Source organism: Ananas comosus, linkage group 24, assembly GCF_001540865.1.
Source record: "Ananas comosus cultivar F153 linkage group 24, ASM154086v1, whole genome shotgun sequence".
Classification (NCBI taxonomy): domain Eukaryota; kingdom Viridiplantae; phylum Streptophyta; class Magnoliopsida; order Poales; family Bromeliaceae; genus Ananas; species Ananas comosus.
In genome coordinates, this window is record NC_033644.1 from 5318998 (window position 1) to 5339740 (window position 20743).

Sequence of the window (20743 nt, forward strand, 5' to 3'; positions counted from 1 at the left end):
TTTCAAATTGGTGGTTGGTGCCCTAGGTCTCAAGTTCGAATACTAGTTGATTTATATTTCCAGCTAAGTTTATTTCTAAATGAAATAAACGAAGCGGATAGTGTTATACCTATCTCTCAAAAAAAAAAAGAAAAGAAAAGAAAGTGATTTTTAGTTTTCTTTTAGGAGGAAACAAACAAATCCAAAATCTGTGCTAATTATTCCAAAGTCTCAACTTTTTTAAGTTCCCATCCAGCGTGGTTAACTGGGCTGCACGGGCCAGGCTTGGGACCCGACTTAGTGCATTTAGCCTTTCTTGAGCCGACCACGGAACCAGCTCGGGCTCTCTCGAAGCATCGCAGTGCTGACGCTGCGAGAGAGGGCGACTCCAGCAGATAATTAGATTTGTTCCTTTGCACCGAACACGCTCAAACTCGCCTCAACTCTTGCTGTTGCAAAGAAGCGAATGGTAAGGGATCTTCCCCCGCCCCTCTCTCTGTGCTAATTATTGCTAGTGCCAGATCTCTAATAATGGATTCGTCGGTGCTGTTTCTCTTCGTGTAGTCGGTCACTCTTCACACGAATTTGGGCGACATCAAGTGCGAGATCTTCTGCGACGAGGTCGCCAAAACTGCCGAGGTTTATCTCCTTTTCTTCTTCTTCTTCTTCTTCTTCTTCTCCTCCTCCTCCTTCTGAAGTTACGCATTTGAGAAGTTGAAACTAATTCGTAGCTCCCGATTTAGTTATTGTGGGCATTTAAGAGAAGGGATGAGAAGCGGATGATTTGAACTGCGGGTGACTGTGGGTAGAAGCGAAGAGAGGTGAGAATACGGGGAACGGGAAAACCGTGAGTGGAAGGAAGGGAATGCTCTGGAGTCTACTGGGTGTTAGTTCATAATTGTCATAGTTCTCTCTTTGAATGCATAAATATCTTATTCACTTTATTTTTTAATTTAGTCAAGCTTATAATATTTGGCTAATGAGAGTGTGATCAAATATCTAGCGTGGGTACATATTGAGCAGCAAGTAACTTGGCAGGGGAAATATACCATCCTACCTAATCATGGGGTGCTAAGACCTTTGAAGCTGTAAAAACCAAACTTATAGCTTCTAACCACAACAGAAAATTCTCATTCTGAACAAATTATCATCGGATATGTTATGTTGACATCCAAATTTCGCCATAGTGAAGTTATGTATTGTGCTGAAATTACTGCTTATTTTTTGGATAGTAAAAATTTATGACATGTGATTGCTTTAAATTACAGAATTTTAGTTGGTCAAGGTATTTTTGTTGTCGATTTAGGTTCCGAAACCCAGAGGCGAGTTGCCTCTCCTTCATTCGAAATATAGAGTAGCTATCCCGGATTGGTATTATTGGTAGTCAATTAGACCTAATTAAAACTAATTAAATGGCATGAAAAGATTCGGATTGAAGTGGACCCTACTTAAATTGATTCAATTCTCGGTTGCCGAGGAACTGGCGACTTTCGACAATTTGGTCATAATTTCTTTTCAGGATAAGCTATTTCATATTAGAATGAGGCGAAGGTACTGATTAACATAACTTCTTCCATTATGTGTTGTGTCTATCTTTGATCAAAATGAGGTTTCACTGGTATGTAGGATAGAATATCATGGCCAGTAAAATTTCATTTTAAATATGTGCCAGATCAGTAGCAGTCTTTGTAATTGCCTTGGACTGCAATTGAGTGTGAGTACTGCCTAGATTGTTCTTGCCACCTTAACGCTTCTTGACGTTTAACCTGTTAGTATCCGTGGAGGGCCCCTAATACTATTCAAACTAGTAATATGAGCAAAGTGTGCGATGTTTATTTTCCTTTGTTTAGTTTTTCACTTGCAATGCTTCATAATTTAACATGCAATCATATGTTACTTCCCCTATCTGTGGAAGTGAATGTCAAGTTCATGCTATTCACCCTTTCAACTCTCATTGTAGCCTCTTTTTCCTTGCCTTCTTTTTTACTATTTCTGGTTCTTTTGTGTATACCGCTTTATATTTCTCCTCTAAGAAGTTAGCTTTGAGGTGTCTTATTGTAATCATGGTTTTAATTATCAATAAGGGAGATTTTAGAAGCTTCTGAGAATATCTTATCGTAACGGCTATAAGCACTTTTTTGTTTTCTAATCTCAAACTGTATTTCTAGCATACTCTTCTCCATCATAAAGTTGGCTGTCAGCTAGGCATTTTTATTAAAATTTCAGGTACAACTTATGATTTTAAGATATTCCTAATTCCTTGGTGATAGTCTGCCAATTTGAGGAATATAATGTGTCAATGGCTTACACGGATCACTAAATTCTTGAAACTATAGTAATTTTTTAGTTACAGCATGAATGTAGTGTAATTGGTGATCTGTCCACGCTACATCACCTCATTAATGTTGCTTAATTGCAATTTTATTGACGATTAAACATATATCTCTGGTAGCAGTTGCCAATTTTAACCTGTTCTTTATTATATCACTCACCCTCTCTTGGGTTAATACGGAATATAGATGATAGGAGGAAACCTATATTTAGCTTCTTAAAATGGGCTTTGATTTGTTATATCCCTGAGACCCCAAATTTTCTTGAAAGACATCTATGCGGTCTATCTTTTGGTCTTGTTCCAAGGTTTTAAGTGCCCGTTGGCACGGGCTGTATCCACCGTGCCGTACCGTGCCAACAAGATACCGTCACGATACAGACCCCGTGCCGATGGCACAGCTCAAAACCCTCTATTTTTTAAATTAGTAAGTAATTTCCTCAATAAAGTTCAAAAGATGTGATAAAAAGACATAATAAATTGTCAGAATATTTTGTTCCTAAAGAAAATAAATATTTCGTGCTATTATGCGTCAGCACACAAGAATTTTTTTGACCGGCACGCATCGGCACGGCTCGGCACGCACTGTGCCGGCAAGTTTCCGGCACGACCCTGTGCCACGGCACTTAAATCCTTGCTTATAGATTTAGCACTCCTACCTTCTAGTACTCTTACAGTGTCATAGTGAATTAGTGATACTTCAAATCCTTCGATTTCGTGGGTGTCGTGGTCTTTGGTGCTTGTAAGTTTCTCCATTTGAGTTTCTAGAAACCTTTTCTTTTTTGTCAACTATGGTATTCATGATGGTTAATCAGAATAACTCTGCATGCTATCATTGTCTAAATACGAATGTGAAGAGTTGACACAAAGTGTAGAAGGAACTGCTGTAACATATTTATCTTAATGGCTCTAAATTTACTACATGATATTTCGGCCCTCATTGATGTGCTAAAAGTAAATGGTAACCATACCGTATTAAACTACGTGGATTAGATTTTAGTACCTGTGCTATTCTTTTAAGTTAGAGTGAAGATGGGGTTGCGACAGAAACAGCTAAGATCGTAATCCATGGTTGGGCAGATGGATCAATATGCTTTATGCTGTTCAAGGAACATTTCTGCAAACAGAACTGATACGGAATTGGCCAACACAACTGATACGAAATTGGCCTGTTGCAATGCTTATGTAGTATAGTGCTTTCTCTTATCACCTATTATGGTCCTTTGTTGGCAGCGAGTTCCTAATAGCCATGATGAAGTACTTGCAAGGTGAGAACATCATGCATTTGATCCTTCCCAGCCACTTTCATCTTGAAGAAAATGCATATTCAACTCACAATACTGTCATTGCGATAATGATTCGTGATGCTGAAACCATGTCTAGATGATCCTATGGGTGCTTTAATGGCGGTCATAGGTGATAAAATCGTTTGATAACAACCCCTTTGAGAATAATCAATGTTCCAAAAGATCAAATAGGGTGAAGTAATATGCTTTACTGGTATAGCTCTTTCTTGTTATTCTGTGATGTTATTTGAAAAAAAGGTTAAAGACATTATTTATTAAGGCAAGGGTGGGTAACGTATCAGCGTATCACTATAGATTATGTTTCTAACCAAATAAAAACATAGTGCGGTGGCGTGGTGGTTATATGATAAATTATACCGGCGTCCTCAATGTTAGGAATTTCATTGTCATCTGAGTGATGATGGAGGCTGGAAAGAGAATGGGTTCCCTTGCTGTCCATTACTATAATGGATGGCTTAGATATTGAGATATAATATCTGTATTCAACTATTGTACTTGACTAGCAGAATTGGTAATGCTACAGTCAATCTGAACCAGGCTGGTACTATTTTCTGCTCAAAGTTTCTGACACCCTTCTTGAGTGAGAAGTGAAAATTGACACCAAGATCACACCCTCCCTAATGTAATTTTATTTGCGTCTTAATTTAGTTTAATGCTGATGCTTTACCAAGATTAATGTTGTCTCCTTGCCAAACTACCTTCTTTTCTTCCTTTTGTATTATGGAAGTAGTGCATGAAAATTGTAATCTCAGTAAATGGATAGATATTTATGCTCAAATTTTGATGCAGAATTTCTTGGCGTTGTGCGCTAGTGGTTACTATGATGGGACTATATTTCACCGGAATATCAAGGGTTTCATGATCCAGGGTGGAGATCCTACAGGAACGGGCAAGGGAGGAACAAGCATATGGGGAAAGAAATTCAATGATGAGATCCGGGAGTCGCTTAAGGTATGATAGATCAAAATTCTATCAATTGTGCATTTCATGTCACGCAGATCTCAAAGTGAGTGATCCGGCAACCAATAATGACTCTAGGAGCCTTTCATTTCTTACTTTCAACTGTAAACCCTCCTGTCTTATTCGTTGTTGATGTAGCTAATTATAAACTTTCTTGTAGTACCTATAAAATCTACTTGCCAATTATTCAAGTAATGAGCTCTTGTTTCGAACTTGGGTGAGCTAGTTGGTTAATAAACATTATCTTGTTAACATGCCTAATGCAATCTCCCTGGCTGTAGCACAATGCTAGGGGTGTGCTTTCAATGGCAAATAGTGGCCCCAACACAAATGGAAGCCAGTTCTTTATTACTTATGGGAAGCAACCACATCTAAATGGCCTGTATACAGTATTTGGAAGAGTTATCCATGGTTTTGAAGTTCTTGACCTTATGGAGAAGGTGCGCGATATCTTATATTATTATCACCCCTATGCTGCTCAAAAAGTGCCCACTCCTTTTGTTTAATATGAAGAAAAGTTCATGTTTTTGAGAAAATATGAAGAATAACTAACTCGTGTAATCTTGTTGCTTTGAGCAGACTCAGACGGGGACTGGGGATAGGCCGCTTGCTGAGATCAGGATCAATCGAGTGACCATTCATGCGAATCCTCTAGCTGGATAAGCTTCTAAGTTGGACGGTTTATTATTTCAATTCTCAATATTCGAAATAGGAGTCTCGGACGTATAAGTTTCGAGATTTTTTTGGCCAGGAGGTCATATTGCCCAGGAATTTTTAAAACCTACGGTTTTAATCAAAGCTTAGTGCCTGTCTTCTTCCTTGTGAGGAGACTCAGCCTTTGCAGGTTCCGGACCATTTTAACGCTTTTGGTGGTTGAGCTCTTTATAGGATGTAAGACACCTGAGAACTTGAAAGGCATCACCATTCTATGTATTTCCTGATCAAAGTGAAGAGTCGAATGATGCTTTGTATAAAAATTACTGCTAGGGTTGGTTTTCAATAGGGTAATTTTACAATATTTTGAAATGTATGGAGTCATGAACAGTCCCTGTAATTTTACAATATTTTGAATGGTCCATGAACTTTTCGCTGAGTGCCTTGTCTCCGAACTTTTATATCATGCAATTCCATTTGTGACTGTAAAAATGTCTCGAGTTTTTGTTGTACTATGATCTTTTCTGTGTCTTGAGTGAAAGACCTTTTAGATCTGTTATGAGTTAAATTAGAAATGAGGACAAATACTAGAGTATGTGATTATTTGAGTAAGGAAAATAATTTGTTTGGATGGCGAGGGTGGCGAGGGATGGAATTGCAATATACAAGTAGTTAAGTGTGTATGTGAGAATTACAGGGACAAAGTTATAATATTGGAATAGTATAGCAACTATCCATACATACGTACACTTTTTTTTGACACTCCCTTGCTTCGTGTACTTTGTAGGCTCATTACAAAGAACTTATCTAGAACTTATCTATGTTCCCTAGCGGCCCTTTGGAGGTCTACCTCGTTGATTAGCTGGCACTCGAAAGTTCTTTGTGCATAGGGATGAAAATGGATCTGATATTCTGACTCCGAATTCAAAAATTATTGAATATGAATTGAGATATGACTATCCTGAGTTAGATTCGGATTCGGATTCACATTTTGAGTTAGAATTTATTTTGGGATTCAGATTCCGGTTTTCTATTCTTTTTTTTTTATTTAGATTTGGATTATCCGAATCTGTAAATATCATATATTCCATAGTTCAAGATCCTTTAGATCTTAGAAATAGTAGGTTAACGAAGAATGTGGATTCTCTCTCTCTCAGGATGGCATACGAATTTTTCATGAATTTTTCTCGGTACTTTGATTTTTTTCTTATCTCTCTTGAGAATATCGCATGTATATTTACAAGTGTTCGCAACACTCTAAAAAATAAGTAGAAGATTTTGCTGAATTTATTTGCGACTTTTATTTTAATGTGACTAGAAAAATCTATGATTAGCTTTTAAAATTAAAAGCGAGATCAAATTTAATCTATTGTCGGATCGAGTCTGATCATGGGCCCAACCGATTTGGTTTGACTGAATGCCAACATCTTCCACTTGCGCATGACGGGATCGAAGCTGTCATAACCGCTTGCTCAGTATTACACCACCATTGATACCATTTATGCAGAGAAATGAATAGTACAACAGCCAAGTCAACTTGCATTTTCGAAGCTTTACAGTAGAAACCGTATAATGCTAATATAGTGTCACGCCTCGGGACCCAGCGAAAACTGGCCCGGTGCGTGTCCAGACCCGCTATATGCCTACAACATATAAGGCGTCTACTACAAAGCAATGATTCAAGCAATAAATAAAGAACATCTAGAAGTATCAGAGCATACAATAACTAGATTCTAAAAAAATAGTGAGGTAAATAAAAGAGCTAAATCCACTAAAGTAACCATAATGTAGTACAAAGAAGAACCCAAACACAAGTGCTATACAAATCCAAATGGTAGTCTCTATACATGGATACAAAACCTCTCACTCTCTACTAGATACAAAAATAGAGAGAAGACCACCTAATAAGCAAAAGATAAGCTCCTCGCTAGCTAGCTAGGCGATCCCTTTGCCACGATCCCGTACCTCCGCAGGTGCAGAGGGCTCTGAAAGAAAACCATAAAACAAGGGCGTGAGAACTATTAAACAATAGTTCCCAGTGGACAATTACTGACTTCAGTGAAATGCACTACTAGGCTAAAAGGTAAACATATGATGTTCAACTATTAAAATGGAAATAGCAATATGTATATGAAACATGAAATAAGCTTACCGACTACTAGTTGAGCGGTACTTTGATGGATATTTTGATCTATAGTTTGTAAGACTCGGGTCATCTGGCCGAGTGCCTGAGTTAGACTCGGCTCTTGATGAGCCAACTGTTCACTAGTCTCTCCTCCAACAGGTAGTACCGCCTGATTCTCATTCGTATTTTCGGCGCTACTAGCTTGATCATTCCCTGAAGGCCTGGGAATGGCTCTATTCCGGAGGTTCATAGCATTATCGTCAGCCATAGGACAAAGTCTCGATTGGGAATACCTGAGTGTGTCCCACCGGGCGTGCCAAAATTTGTTGGGAGCCGAATTTCCTGATCCTTGACCTAGTCAAAGACCTCCTTTGGAAAGCGCGTAGGGATGAAAAACGGCTTCGAATAGTGACCCTCGAAGTTTACGCCCTTCGACTGGATCAAAAAATTCGGCTGATGAGGGATCGGATCAGCCGAGTTCGAAAACCTTTGCTGTAAGCTCGGTCCGGCTGACTGAGCCGAATATAAAGAATGCACAGTATTTTTGGTCGGCTGATGAGCCGAAAACCTTTATATATTAGATTGACATCGGAAACTCGTACAAACAAGAGAGTGCTCGTGGGGCATACAGACTCCAAAATCTAAATTAATGACTACTCCTAGGAAAACAGTAAATGCGGGTAAAAAAGATTACAAGTAGACTACTTCTAGAAAAACGATAAATGTGGAAAAATTAAGGTATAGAAAATGCGGTGGTCTTCTCATTCAGGGGAGAGAAAGACCTCTATTACAGGCTTCGACGAGAGAGAAAGACCCCTATTGCAGGCTTTGAAGTTACTATTTATAGTAATGTCCTCTTAGCCCACATTATTGGTCGATTTTCAATAGTGGGGGGAGTGGTGTAGCCATGATCATTAAAGTTACACCCCACTTCTCAGCCGTTTCCGTCTAATTTTAATTTTGGCATCAACAGATTTATAATTTATGCATTCTATTGATGCTCCAGAGCTAGTTCAGCACTAACATTATCATTTATTCGATCTTTTCGGCAAATAGAAATTAATGAAATAATTGATAGACCCAGGGGACCAAATTTAGAAAAACTAGTAATTGGGGCACCACAGTGCAAGCACTGATTATTTAGCCAAATTAAATTAAATTACACTAGTGTAGGAACCCGCGCGATGCGGCGGATAAAATTTTTTAATAAAAATATATATATTAAATAACTAAAAATAAATATAAATATAAAAATAAATAACCAAGTCAAAGCTGTAAAATACGAAATTATCAATTTTCAATGGCTGTTCTTCGAGCATTGTATTTATTTTCCATTCCATAAATGCAAACTAATAATGATTAACACATTCTGCATAGCTCATGAAAACTTATCAGTTACTAATTTTTTGCTCCAAATTCACCAGAATATGTAGTCTCTTTTATTATTTTCTCTATAAACTTGAACAACAACACAATAGTCCTACCTAGGTAGATTCGAGAAAAAGTCTATTGGGAAAAAAAAATTATTGAATGCAATAAGAAAAAAAAGAGAAAACGGATAAAAAAAAAGGAAAAAAATATTTTTTTAGCTTGTACAAAACAACAAATTTGTATTCTAATCTGACTCCGATAACCCAAAATAGATTTAACAAGATTCATATATATTTCTAAAAAAAAAACAACATTCATTATATGAAATAATTCTTCTCCAGTATCATTAAATTGTACCAATCAAAAAATGTTTAGTGAATGGGGCACTCTGATTATTTACCGTCATCACAAAGCTACTGAAAATAATTTGGTTCAACGCATAAGAAAGGAATAGTTCAATTTAGACATAATTGCTAACAGTAGATGAGTACGAAAAGGAAATAATAAAAAATATTAAAACCAATTGGCATATAGAACGCGATATAAGATCATACAAACCAGTAAAAAGAGACAATAATTAACGTCAATACAATCCAATAACAGCATAAAAAGGAAAAAAAAAACCAGCTCAATAAAAAAAAAGCCACATAAAATTTACACAAAACTTTAAAAAATTTACACAACTTCATACTATAAACTTCATGCTATAAAGTTCAAAATAAAATAAGTCTCTTACACATATCCTTCAAATATACTTAAAATATTATAGAAATTAATCTTATGATAGTTTTGCTGGAAAAATCTTCACTTTTCTTCTTCATCGGTATCAAAAGACTGGATTAAACTGCAAATAAGAGTACACATTCAAGTTATTTAAGGCAATATTTTAAAAATTCTTATGAACATAATTTTGAAAAGTGTTTATAGAAAATAATGTTAGTAATTAAATTTTTCCTGATGAAACAATTAAAATTACTATCTACTTTGCTTAAAATTTTTTTTTTTCTATTATTACCTGAGCATTCTTTTTTACCCTCTTGATTTTCTCGCAGTTTCCTCCAATTTGTTATTTGAGCTTCTCATTTTGATAATTTTCAAAATTGTACATACAAAATAATTAAAATAAATAAATAAACTAAACTTGACTAAGATGTTCAAAATACCATGTAAAGTAAAAAGATATTAGATAAGAATTCTTACGTTGACTGGAGCATTTGACTTGTAGATATTTTGTCTAATATATACTTTTCTGATCCGTTAGGACTTGCCGGTGCACCATCTCCTGAAATATCTGCATCATCCTCATCTTTCTCCTCAATTTTTACTTTAGCAGACAAAGAAGATTGAAAAATTCTTGTGACTCTAAATGATTGCATGCTTGTATTAAACCTGTGAGTTTTTAGTGAAACTTGGAAAACAAAAGTTTGGCCGATAACATTTTTAACTGTCACGCCCCGGGGCCGATTTTAAAAGCCTTTTTAAAACAGAGTTGCGGAAAACGTGCCATTTTTTTTTTTTTTTTTCAACCTGGCCCACGCGACGTACAGACCCGCCACAAATACAAAGTTCCTCTGTCCACTCGGACAGAGTCTCCTTTGTATTTGCACGGCGTACCAACGATACGACAGGATCACAACCACAACCTACATTTACCAATCAACAACCAAAGCATGATATGCATTTCCATACAGCTAACAATCCTTAGAATGATGCATGCCTCTAAGCACTCCTTAGGCGCTGGATGATGCAATCCACAATACAACAAACATCCTATTTAAAAGTGCTCCCCACACGGAAGCTTTTGTTTTTAAACTCTAATTCATTCATTCATAAAAACCATTCGAAAACCTTTTTAAAACTGTTTCCCACACGGAAACTCTATTTTGAAAACCGACTACCTCGAGGAGTAGAAAACTACGATGCATAACTATAAGAAAACCAAATCTCCACAGAACCAAAACCACAGATCGAAAACTCCAATCTCATGTATAAAAGAAACCAACACCACAGTTCACATACATTCAAGCATACATAAGATCAGCTAACTGAACCATTATTAAGAAAACTACTAAGTGCGGAAAAGAGATAACCAGGGTGACGGTCACTACTGCCGTCTAGCTAGATCGTCCTCTCGTCGAGCCCAAAATCCAACTCCTCGTCTATGTCACCTGGGGGGAAAAATGGGGGGTGAGAAACCGCAACCATGGTTTTCTCAGTGGGTACGACAGAGCCACGAAGGCAAGCCCTAATCACCGGAAACCAAAGGAGATAAATAAACAAGTATATATATGTAAGCTGATATGAAATAGAACTACAGTAGCTACAACAGATAAATAGGAAGCAATAAATGAACCTGCTACTGTATAAAAAACAATGCAAAGAATGCCTCAATGTACTGAACCAGAAACTGTACCCAATCTGTGCCTGCTGTATCGGTCCGCAGACCTCAAGCGCTGCCTGTCACTAACTGCACCGACCTGATCCATCCGCCCCGCAGGACGACCTATCCGGATAAGTACACCTCCGATCGGTGGCCAAACCGATCCGGTGTCATGAATACCCCCAAGTGCTGTGACTAAGTCAATGCTGGTATGCTCAAACAAGAACCCGGCTAAAGCCGGTGCCTAGGCCGAAGCCAACAAGGGCGTACAACGCCGAACTGTAATAGAAGCTAGGGCGTACAACGCCGAACCTCGATCAACCAGATCGAAACACACGACCAGAGAGTCGATGTGTTGCCTTGTCACGCCCCGGGGTCCCTTTTCAGTTTAAAACAAAGCGGAAAGCGACTGAAAATTTTTTTTTTTTGAAAACCTGACCCCAGGGTATGCCAGATCCGCCACAAATACAGGGAATCCACTGTTCACACGGACAGAGTCTCCCCTATATTTGCACGGCGTCGATCAAATACACAGTACAACCAGGATACAACCACAAACAGATGAATATAAGGATAACTATACATTCATACATACATCATTCACATCACAGTTTTACATTCAGTGTTTAAATAGAAAATCACGAAAATTCTTTTGAAAACTGTTCCCTACACGGAAACCTTTATTCTTTAAAAAACGCTACCACGAGGGGTAGAAACCTTTTATTTCAAGAAATCACAATTCCTTTATTACATTCCAAAACCAACTGAAAACTCAGATATTCAATTAATAAAACAAAATTGAACCATGTAGACCGACTAAGCTATAAATATCCACAGAAAAAAAAGGGTAATAGCTAAATCGAAATAACCTGGGTCGGAAGCTCTATCGACCGCTACACACGTACCTCACGTCTCGTCCCACTACTCAACGCCCGCGATACTTGAAAAATGGTGGGGGAGGTGAGAACATGTAAACATGTCTCCCCTCCCAGTGGGTACCGCAAGCCGAAGAAGGCGAGGAGTACTCACCGGATCAGGAAGAGATAACCAACAATATGGGTAAGTAAAATACAGTAGCAACGATAATGGACGAACGAGATATATATATATGAAAACACAACTACCGCTACTGTAATGTACAACTGCAAGCATACAAGGATATCAAAACTATAGTAGCAAGACAACTGTAAAGAAAGAACTAGAAGTACATATGCAACAACTGCTACTATAGCTATATGCGTCAACCGGACGAGAAGTCCAAAAGTACCCAATCTAAACCGCCGTGTCGGTCTAAAGACCTCAGGCAAAAGCCACTATCTGCTCACACCTGGCATGTAACCTGTACGGACTGAGATATTTTACAGTGCAACTAAGCTCTCTGTTGACGATGTTTATGTGTGTAATTTAATTACATAAGCACTCGTCAAGTTTCAGGAGAAAATGAGCTAAAACGGAGAAGTTACGCGATTATTAGTTTTCACTTAAGTGAATAGTAACTCCGGTTTTTCGGTGAAACCACGGAGTAGAGTTGGCTTTCTACGTGTACCGGACTCCGTTCATATCAGTCCAATAGCTCGTTTCGACCGGTTCAGCTGTTCTGGAACTAATGGCACTGACGGATTTTGAGTTTGACGCACNCATAATGTAGTAGAAAGAAGAACCCAAACACAAGTGCTATACAAATCCAAATGGTGGTCTCTATACATGGATACAAAACCTCTCACTCTCTACTAGATACAAAAATAGATAGAAGACCACCTAATAAGCAAAAGATAAGCTCCTCGCTAGCTAGTTAGGCGATCCCTTTGCCACGATCCCGTACCTCCGCCGGTGCAGAGGGCTCTGAAAGAAAATCATAAAACAGGGGCGTGAGAATTATTAAACAATAGTTCCCAGTGGGCAATTACTGACTTCAGTGAAATGCACTATTAGGCTAAAAGGTAAACATATGATGTTCAACTATTAAAATGAAAATAGCAATATGTATATGAAACATGAAATAAGCTTACCGACTACTATGCTTCTACTTTAGCATGAATTTCCACAATATAAATGCTATTCCAACATGAATATGCATAAGTATAACCAACATGATGTTCATAATGTAACTAGTAAAAATTTCATTGATTACTAATTTATCTAATGTCCATTTTACATTTTAGTTCAACTTGTTCCAAATCTCATAGGACCTACCCGTGGGTAGTCCGGCTTGCGCCGTGCCTAATGGCCCCGTAGTAGTCAACATTCCAACCCTAGGAATGAGCCTCCCCACGGCATCTCATTTCGGTACCCAATCCCGCACGGGCGAGCATATGTCGCGATTGCTATCTCCGGAGTGCCTGCTTGTAGGGAGCGACCCTCACAAGCATGTGCGAATGAGCATAATGGCAAGCAAGCGTATGTATCCAATTCAAGTCCAATATCATCATGTCTAAAACATGGAAAAGAAGCTAGTGACCCAAAGGCCTGTCTCTATCTCATCATACAATAGTCTAACCATTCACTAGTATGAATGCCTCTTTATGGCATTGTAGTCCACTATGTCAAACATGAATTTATGTCCAAGTGCTTGTTATTCTAGTCATTTCCAATGCAAGAAACATGATTCCAAATCATCTAATAGAATGCTATTCTCATGCATACTAATAATGCATATATCTCTCTCTACTATATAGAGGTAATTTTTCATCATACATAACACATGTATTTTAAGCATTCTAAATAACTCGTAGGCTCTATCTAGCATGAATATGCATGCATTTCAATTTTATGACAATTAAAAGTTGACAAAAGTGGACTTCTGCTATTTTCGATAAAGTCAAACCTACCGAAACTCCTCGTAGCCCTTCGTTTGTGCCGACGAAGGTGCCCACTACTTTCCTAGCTCCCTAAAAGTATAATTAGGAGAGTTAAAAGAATCGAACGAACAACTCTATGGTCAAACATTAATCATTTCACGAAAAGGGTGAAAACTCACCAATAGTGAAGAAAACCTCTCTCAATCTTCAAATGGGAGCAAAATCTCTTCAAGTCCAACCTAAACAAAGGTTTTAACTTAATCAATTGAGTTCCAAAAAGCTCAAACCAAAAAATTCCCAAATAAACCCTAATATGCTCAATCTAGGGTTTCATCTCATAATATCCACTAAAACATGGATCAAAGAGAAGATTAAGCTTACTAACCTCTCTAAAGCTCCAATTCCAACTAGCAAGTGAGCTAGGGTTGAAGATCTTCCTTTCCACGAGCTCCAATCCTCAATCCAATGCTTCTCCAAGGAGAAAGAACCAACAAAGAACAAGGAGAAGCAAAAGGAGGAGATCAAAATGAGCTAAAACACAAGAAAAAGGGAAGAAAATCAAGAGAGGGGCTCCTACCTCTTTTCTCCACACCAATCAGATTTGAGTTCACCATAAGGTGAAGGATGGCTAAATCTACATGTATTAGAATTAGCCGATTTGATTTAGATTAACTCTAATTATACATATTAGAGTCTAATTAATTTAATTGAACTCTTAAGTATGTATATTAGAGTCAAACCATATTTGAGTTCACTCTAAGGTGAAGGATGACTAAATACTAAATATATGTATTAGGATTAGCCAAAATTGATTTAAATTAAACTTTAATTATACATATTAGAGTCTAACTTGGTTTCATTTGTTTGAACTCTAAGTATATGTATTAGAGTCCAATTGATTTAATTTGATTAGCAAAAGTCTAATTTATTATTTTTACCTTAGTCACATGTACTAAAATAAAAAGACGGTTTGATCAATTCTAAGCATATATTTAGAATTTGACCTAGCTTGAATATGGTTGGGTTGAAATAGTTTGTTTCTAAGGACTTAGTATGGAGAAGAGGTTGGATTAGGTGCATGATTTGAATTGGGTTAAACTGGAATTTTGATTCGATTTAGGTTTGAGGTTAGGTTTAGGCTTTGATTTGGTTATTATGGTGTAAGTTTCATATAAGGCCTGTCAAATCTGGATTGGATTGGAATTAGGGACTGATTCAGCTTGGGTCAATCCGGATTAAATAATTGGGTTGGGTTTATATTTGGTAACTTGGGCCCATTCGGAGATATAATTGGGCTGGGTTTAATTTTGGATTTTCTTTGGCTGAACTTGGTGGATATTTTTCAAGTTAGGCTTGGGCTGAATTCAAACCCAAATAGTGTGGGTTAAATATAGCCTGGGCTAGATTTGAGCTATATTCGGGCTTCGGGCTCTATGTGGGCTGGAATATCTTAGGTTAAGATTCAGGTTGGCTGTTGATTTGAGCTTAGGTTGAATTTAGGCCTAGTTTGGATTACAGATGTGGTTGCAGGCTCAGTTTAGACCCATATGGTGTAACTAAGATTTTGAATTGAGTTCACATGGCTAAAATTTGGGTTTATATTATAAAGCCTGGATTTGGGTTTTGGGTTCACAGTGTTAAGATTAGGCCCGTACAACTTATTCAAACTTGACATTCCAACAGAAAACTTCAAAGATGTTCCAAAATCATGTTTTAAATTGGAGTTTCAAATCCACAGATAAATCCTGATTTACTCTATATATATATATATATATATATATATATATATATATATATATAGCAAGGCTGCTGTGCTCTCTGGCCTTCGTGCTCCTGAGCCGTTTTCAATGATGGAGCTTTCAAATCGACGATCGGCTCTGTTAAACTTAATCTAGCTTATTTGAAGTTTCTAGAAAATAATTTTTGCGATTTTTCGATATCATTTACCTAGCAATCGAAAGGATTCAAAATTAATAATTTTTAACGGCTGAAAATAAAAATCCCACAAAAAGTGGTGATATAGCACTAAAATTTTCGATCAGAAATATTGATCTTATTGTAGATAGTATAAAGAATTTTGTATCAAAATTTCATCTTATTTGAATACTTCTACACCATTAAACTTGAAAACGGCAAATATCAACCATTAAAAATTATGGATTTTGAATCCTTTCGATCACTAGGTAAATGATATCAAAAAATTGCAAAAATTAGTTTATAGAAGCTTCAAATGCGCTAGATCAAGTCTAACGGAGCCGATCGTCGATTCGAAAATTCCATCATCGAAAATGGCTCAGGAGCACGGAGGCCTCCGTGCTCCTGAGAGCACAATAGCCTTGCTCTCTCTCTCTCTCTCTATATATATATATATATGTATGTATGTATGTATGTATGTACATATAAGGTCTCTTGACTATTTTAAGAGAGTTTCAAATAATTTAGGTTTTGAATTAAGAATTCAAAACCAAATAAATAAATGAACAAATAAATGAATAAATATTTTCTTTCTTCCGCCTCCCGTCTCAAAGTAACAATAATAATATTTCGCGCCTCCCTCTGCAATATTTATCAATATGAGCATTGATTAATGTAGTCGGCAACGACGCGGTATTCATGGACGATCACCAAATCAGGCCGACTATATACATATATATATGTCTCTTTTTTTTTAACGGCAAAAAGTCATTGTCGTCGTAGCACGCATGATTATGAAATGAAAGACTTCAAAGCAGAATCGGACCTGGAAATTAAGGGAGTTCCAGAGCCGAAGCCGCAAAGCACCAAAGCACATGCTTCATCAATAAAGGCTACAACCGCATATCTATTCAACATAATTGATGTACATCTAATTAATTTGCATGCATACGAGGGAGCTTGTCCAATCTCATGGCTTTTCTAATTTTACATGGTCAATAAGTATGAAAGCAGCAAACATAACGTGCGGAACATGGCTGTTCTAAATAAGTATGAAAGTTTCATATAAGGCCGGTCAAATATAACGCGCGGTGGATGAGTGGAGACCGTTCTTCTCTTCCGCCGACGGCTAAGCGCCAAACGGAAGACCGTCGGCTTCATCATCTCCGCCGTGGTTGCCGATGTAGAGATGGATAGAGGCCGTTCTTCTCTTCCGCCGATGGTTAAGCACCAAATGGAGGATCGTCGGCTTCACATCACCTCTGTCGTGGTTGCCGATGTACCGTTACTTCCGCCGACGTAGTTGCCGATGTGCCCTTACTTCCGCCGACGGCTAAACGCCGGCGGATGAAGCTCCGCCGTTGTTATCGATGTAGATATGGATGGAGGCCATTCTTCTCTTCCGCCGACGGCTAAGCGCCAAACGGAAGATCGTCGGCTTCACATCATCTCCGTTGTGATTGCCGATGTACCGTTATGTCACATTCGTCGTAGTTGCCGATGCGCCGTTACTTCCGCCGACGGCTAAGCGCCAAACGGAAGATCATCAGCTTCACATCATCTTCGCCGTGGTTGCCGATGTACCGTCACTTCCGCCGGCGGCTAAGCGCCGGCGGATGAAGCTCTGCCGTTGTTGTCGATGTAGAGATGGATGGAGGCCATTCTTCTCTTCCGCCTACGACTAAGCGCCAAACGGAGGATCGTCGGCTTCACATCATCTCCGTCGTGGTTGCCGATGTACCGTTACTCCCGCCGACGTAGTTGCCGATGCGCCGTTACTTCCGCCGACGGCTAAGCGCCAAACGGAAGATCATCGGCTTCACATCATCTTCGCCGTGGTTGCCGATGAAGCTCCGCCGTTGATGTAGGGATGGAGGGAGGACGCGAGTATTATTATTAGTATTATTTTTTGTGAGGAGGAGAAGGAAGAAAATATAATTCGTATTTTTTTTTTTTGAATGGATATCTTTTTTTTTTTTTTTGAACGTATCTTGTTTCTCTCTCCTTTTTTTTTGCCAAAGTAGTTGATCTCTAACAACCTCTAAAAATCCTCTCTTTTTCATCGTATCTTTCCCCATTTTATAGGTTTTCTAGTTAGTAGATGGGAGGTTTTTTTTTTTAGTGGGTTAGTGGGTTAATGGGAGAGATTTTAGTAGGTTAGTGGGAAGGTAGGAAGGCCTTTTTTTTATTATTATTATTTTTGACGTGGGGCTGAATGGGAAGTTAGGATTTTTTTGTTGTCGGGCCTACACAAGAGATATGATTATCATGTGTATGAGAGAGATGGTGGGACCCACATCTCTTTTGATAATTAAATATGAAAAGAGATATTTATGAATCTCAACTAACAACCTTTAGGTTCAGATTCAGACTAAACTCGATTTGGATTCGACTTAGCCATATTTAAATTTCAAAATTTGAATCTAGCACATCCTCCTCTTTTCTAATTACACTCAAACAAATGCCCCCACCTTTTTTGCTTGCTACATTGTGCAAGAAAAAAAAGGTACTGTTCGTACTAGTAATATGAACTTCACATCATAATGTTTGTCGCGTCCTTTTTCTGATGCTAAGCTCGGATTGGTAACTGTTTCACATTTTCTTTCCTTTTTATAGCGAATATATGATAATGCTATCATATCATGTATTTATTTTATTTTATTTTATTTTCTTTTGACGACATTTTTTATGTCTTCACGTAGAAGATGGAGCACCTGATTCATCCTAATGACAAAATCGTAGGCATAGCAAGAGGTATTTCTCTAGTTCGGGCTTCTCTGATTCATAATAGTAGAACAGATCCAATTATTTCTTACAACAGACCTGTGTTCAAGGAATGGGCGGTTTTTAAGCAAAAACAACCTTTAGGTCGTTTTGGTCCTCATTATTACACACCTGACGGTGAGGAAGATGTCATACTTATAACGTACCGAAACTTCGATAGAAAATATTGGACTTTAGTCAAATTGACTAAAGCATGCAAATGAAATGTTTGGGCAAGTTCCAATTAACATTCCAACAATATTGGAAGGGCTAAAAATGAGTTTAGGAGGTGTTAGAAAGGTTTTAGCATCGAACGGCGCAAAACTGTATTCTGGAGCAAAGTGTACCGGTACAACCAGCGAGTTGTCACCGGTACAGCCCAGCAGCCGAGCCGAGTAAGCTCTACAGCCCAGCAGCAGAGCCGAGTAAGCTCTACTGCCCAACAGCCGAGCCTAGTAAGCTTTACAATCCAGCAGCCGAGCCGAGTAAGCTCTACAGCTGAGCAGCCAAGCCGAGTAAGCTCTACTGCCCAACAGCCAAGCCGAGTAAGCTCTACAGCCCAGCAGCCGAGCAGCCAAGCCGAGTAAGCTCTACTGCCCAACAGCCAAGCCGAGTAAGCTCTACAGCCCAGCAGCCGAGCCGAGTAAGCTCTCGGGTTGCTTTCTGCGTAATCGTGTAACCGGTGACAGAACAAAGTGTACCGGTACACTTTGGGCTGACAACAGGAAATAGGTCTGCTGCAAATATAAGTTGATGGGGGGCTTATTTGCAAATGTTGCACACTATATATGCAACCAAACCCCTTCTCCTTCACAACAGCCCTCTCCTCTCCCATTTTCTCTCCCTCTCTCTCTAGAAACCCTCTGCCAAGGTGGAGAAAGAAGTGGATTTAGAGGAGAAAAAGGCTTAGAGATGGATTTTTGAGGGTTTTGAAGGATCAAGAAGCTCTCCTTCAAGGTGGCCTTGGAAAAGCTTGGGCTAAGGTAAGCTCTCATGCAAGAATACATCTGGGGTTTAGATTTCTACCCTAAGATCTAGAGTTTTGATCTTCTTGCAAGCTTTAGAACATTGTAGAGACGTGGAAACACATGAAATCCATGGTTTCTTCAAGGTGCTCTAATGGTGGATTTCTAGAGTTTGTTCTAAACACCCTAAGAATGGTTCAAATGGTTTAGAGATGGTATTAGAGAGTTTCCTATGTGATTATAAGCTAATCTTTGCTTAGGAATGAGATCAATCTAGAAAATGGCAAAACAACATTGTTAGGGCACCAAAATTTGGGGCTTTTGTCGTAAATGGGTTTAAATATAAATTGACCCTTTGTAAACCTAATTGAAGGTATTTCCGACGCGTTGGTGAAGTCGGTTCGGCGATTCGTCGAGCCTACGCAGAGTTATTGAAGAAATAGACCGATAAAGCTTCATTTTTGCCTGGAGGGCTGAGGCGACGTCCTAAAATCATGAAAATGGAATCGTGGGCTCGTGGCAACTAACCGTTGATCTTTAATTTCCAGATCGTGGATTGGAGGCCGTTCGGGTGGTCGCACGAGAGTTCGGGCCGAACCGGGTCACGGGTGCTGCGGGAGGCCAATTGCAAGTGACTACGAGCAATCGAAGTGCGAATTGAGGTGGGTTGTGTTTACCGAAGCGACTAGGTTGCTTGTATGTCTAAAATGAGTGTTTATCATTAATGCATATTATGGTAGCTAGTGGTAGAATGTATAAATACATGAAATGAATACTATGTGGGCTACCAAATAGTGCATGATAACATAGTATGAATAATGCTAGTGGAAAGCATAAAGTAAATGACATATGCATGTTGACATTATAGGAACATGCTAGTTGATATATGTAGAGACATGTTGGAATGCATGCTAAATGAAATGCATATTGGTATAAAATAAGAATGCTCAAAGAATACATGATGAACATGTTATAGAAACGTTAGTGGGTGCAAGTTGACATATAGAGAACTATGTTAAATGACATGTGCATGTGGACATATATATACATATAGATCGAGTGGCATTGAACCTAGTGTCAAGGACATAGGTTGAACAAGTGTGGCATGTGAACCTAGTGTTATTGAACATAGGTTGAGTATGAACCTAGTGTCATGGACCTAGGATGGATAAGAATGAATATGAACCTAGTGTTAAAG

At 38.4% G+C, this 20743-nt stretch overlaps 1 protein-coding gene and 1 long non-coding RNA gene across 3 annotated transcripts; one reads left to right on the forward strand and one right to left on the reverse strand.

The window, feature by feature from the left end:
- LOC109728818 (peptidyl-prolyl cis-trans isomerase CYP18-1) lies at positions 287–5690 on the forward strand. 2 transcript variants are annotated; one of them, XM_020259352.1, is made up of 6 exons: positions 298–448; positions 544–618; positions 723–865; positions 4405–4566; positions 4857–5015; positions 5155–5690. In XM_020259352.1, the coding sequence occupies exons 3-6, from the start codon at positions 845–847 to the stop codon at positions 5236–5238; spliced, it is 426 nt and encodes a 141-aa protein (XP_020114941.1). In that variant the 5' UTR covers positions 298–448; positions 544–618; positions 723–844; the 3' UTR covers positions 5239–5690. The 2 variants fall into 2 exon arrangements, with proteins under 2 accessions (XP_020114940.1, XP_020114941.1); XM_020259351.1 differs by lacking the exon at positions 723–865 and having other exon boundaries at positions 287–448.
- LOC109728600 lies at positions 12915–14405 on the reverse strand. Its single transcript, XR_002221034.1, has 4 exons — positions 14289–14405; positions 14083–14142; positions 13934–13993; positions 12915–12947 (listed from the first exon to the last, which is right to left on the reverse strand). It is a non-coding gene; the product is annotated as an uncharacterized LOC109728600 (long non-coding RNA).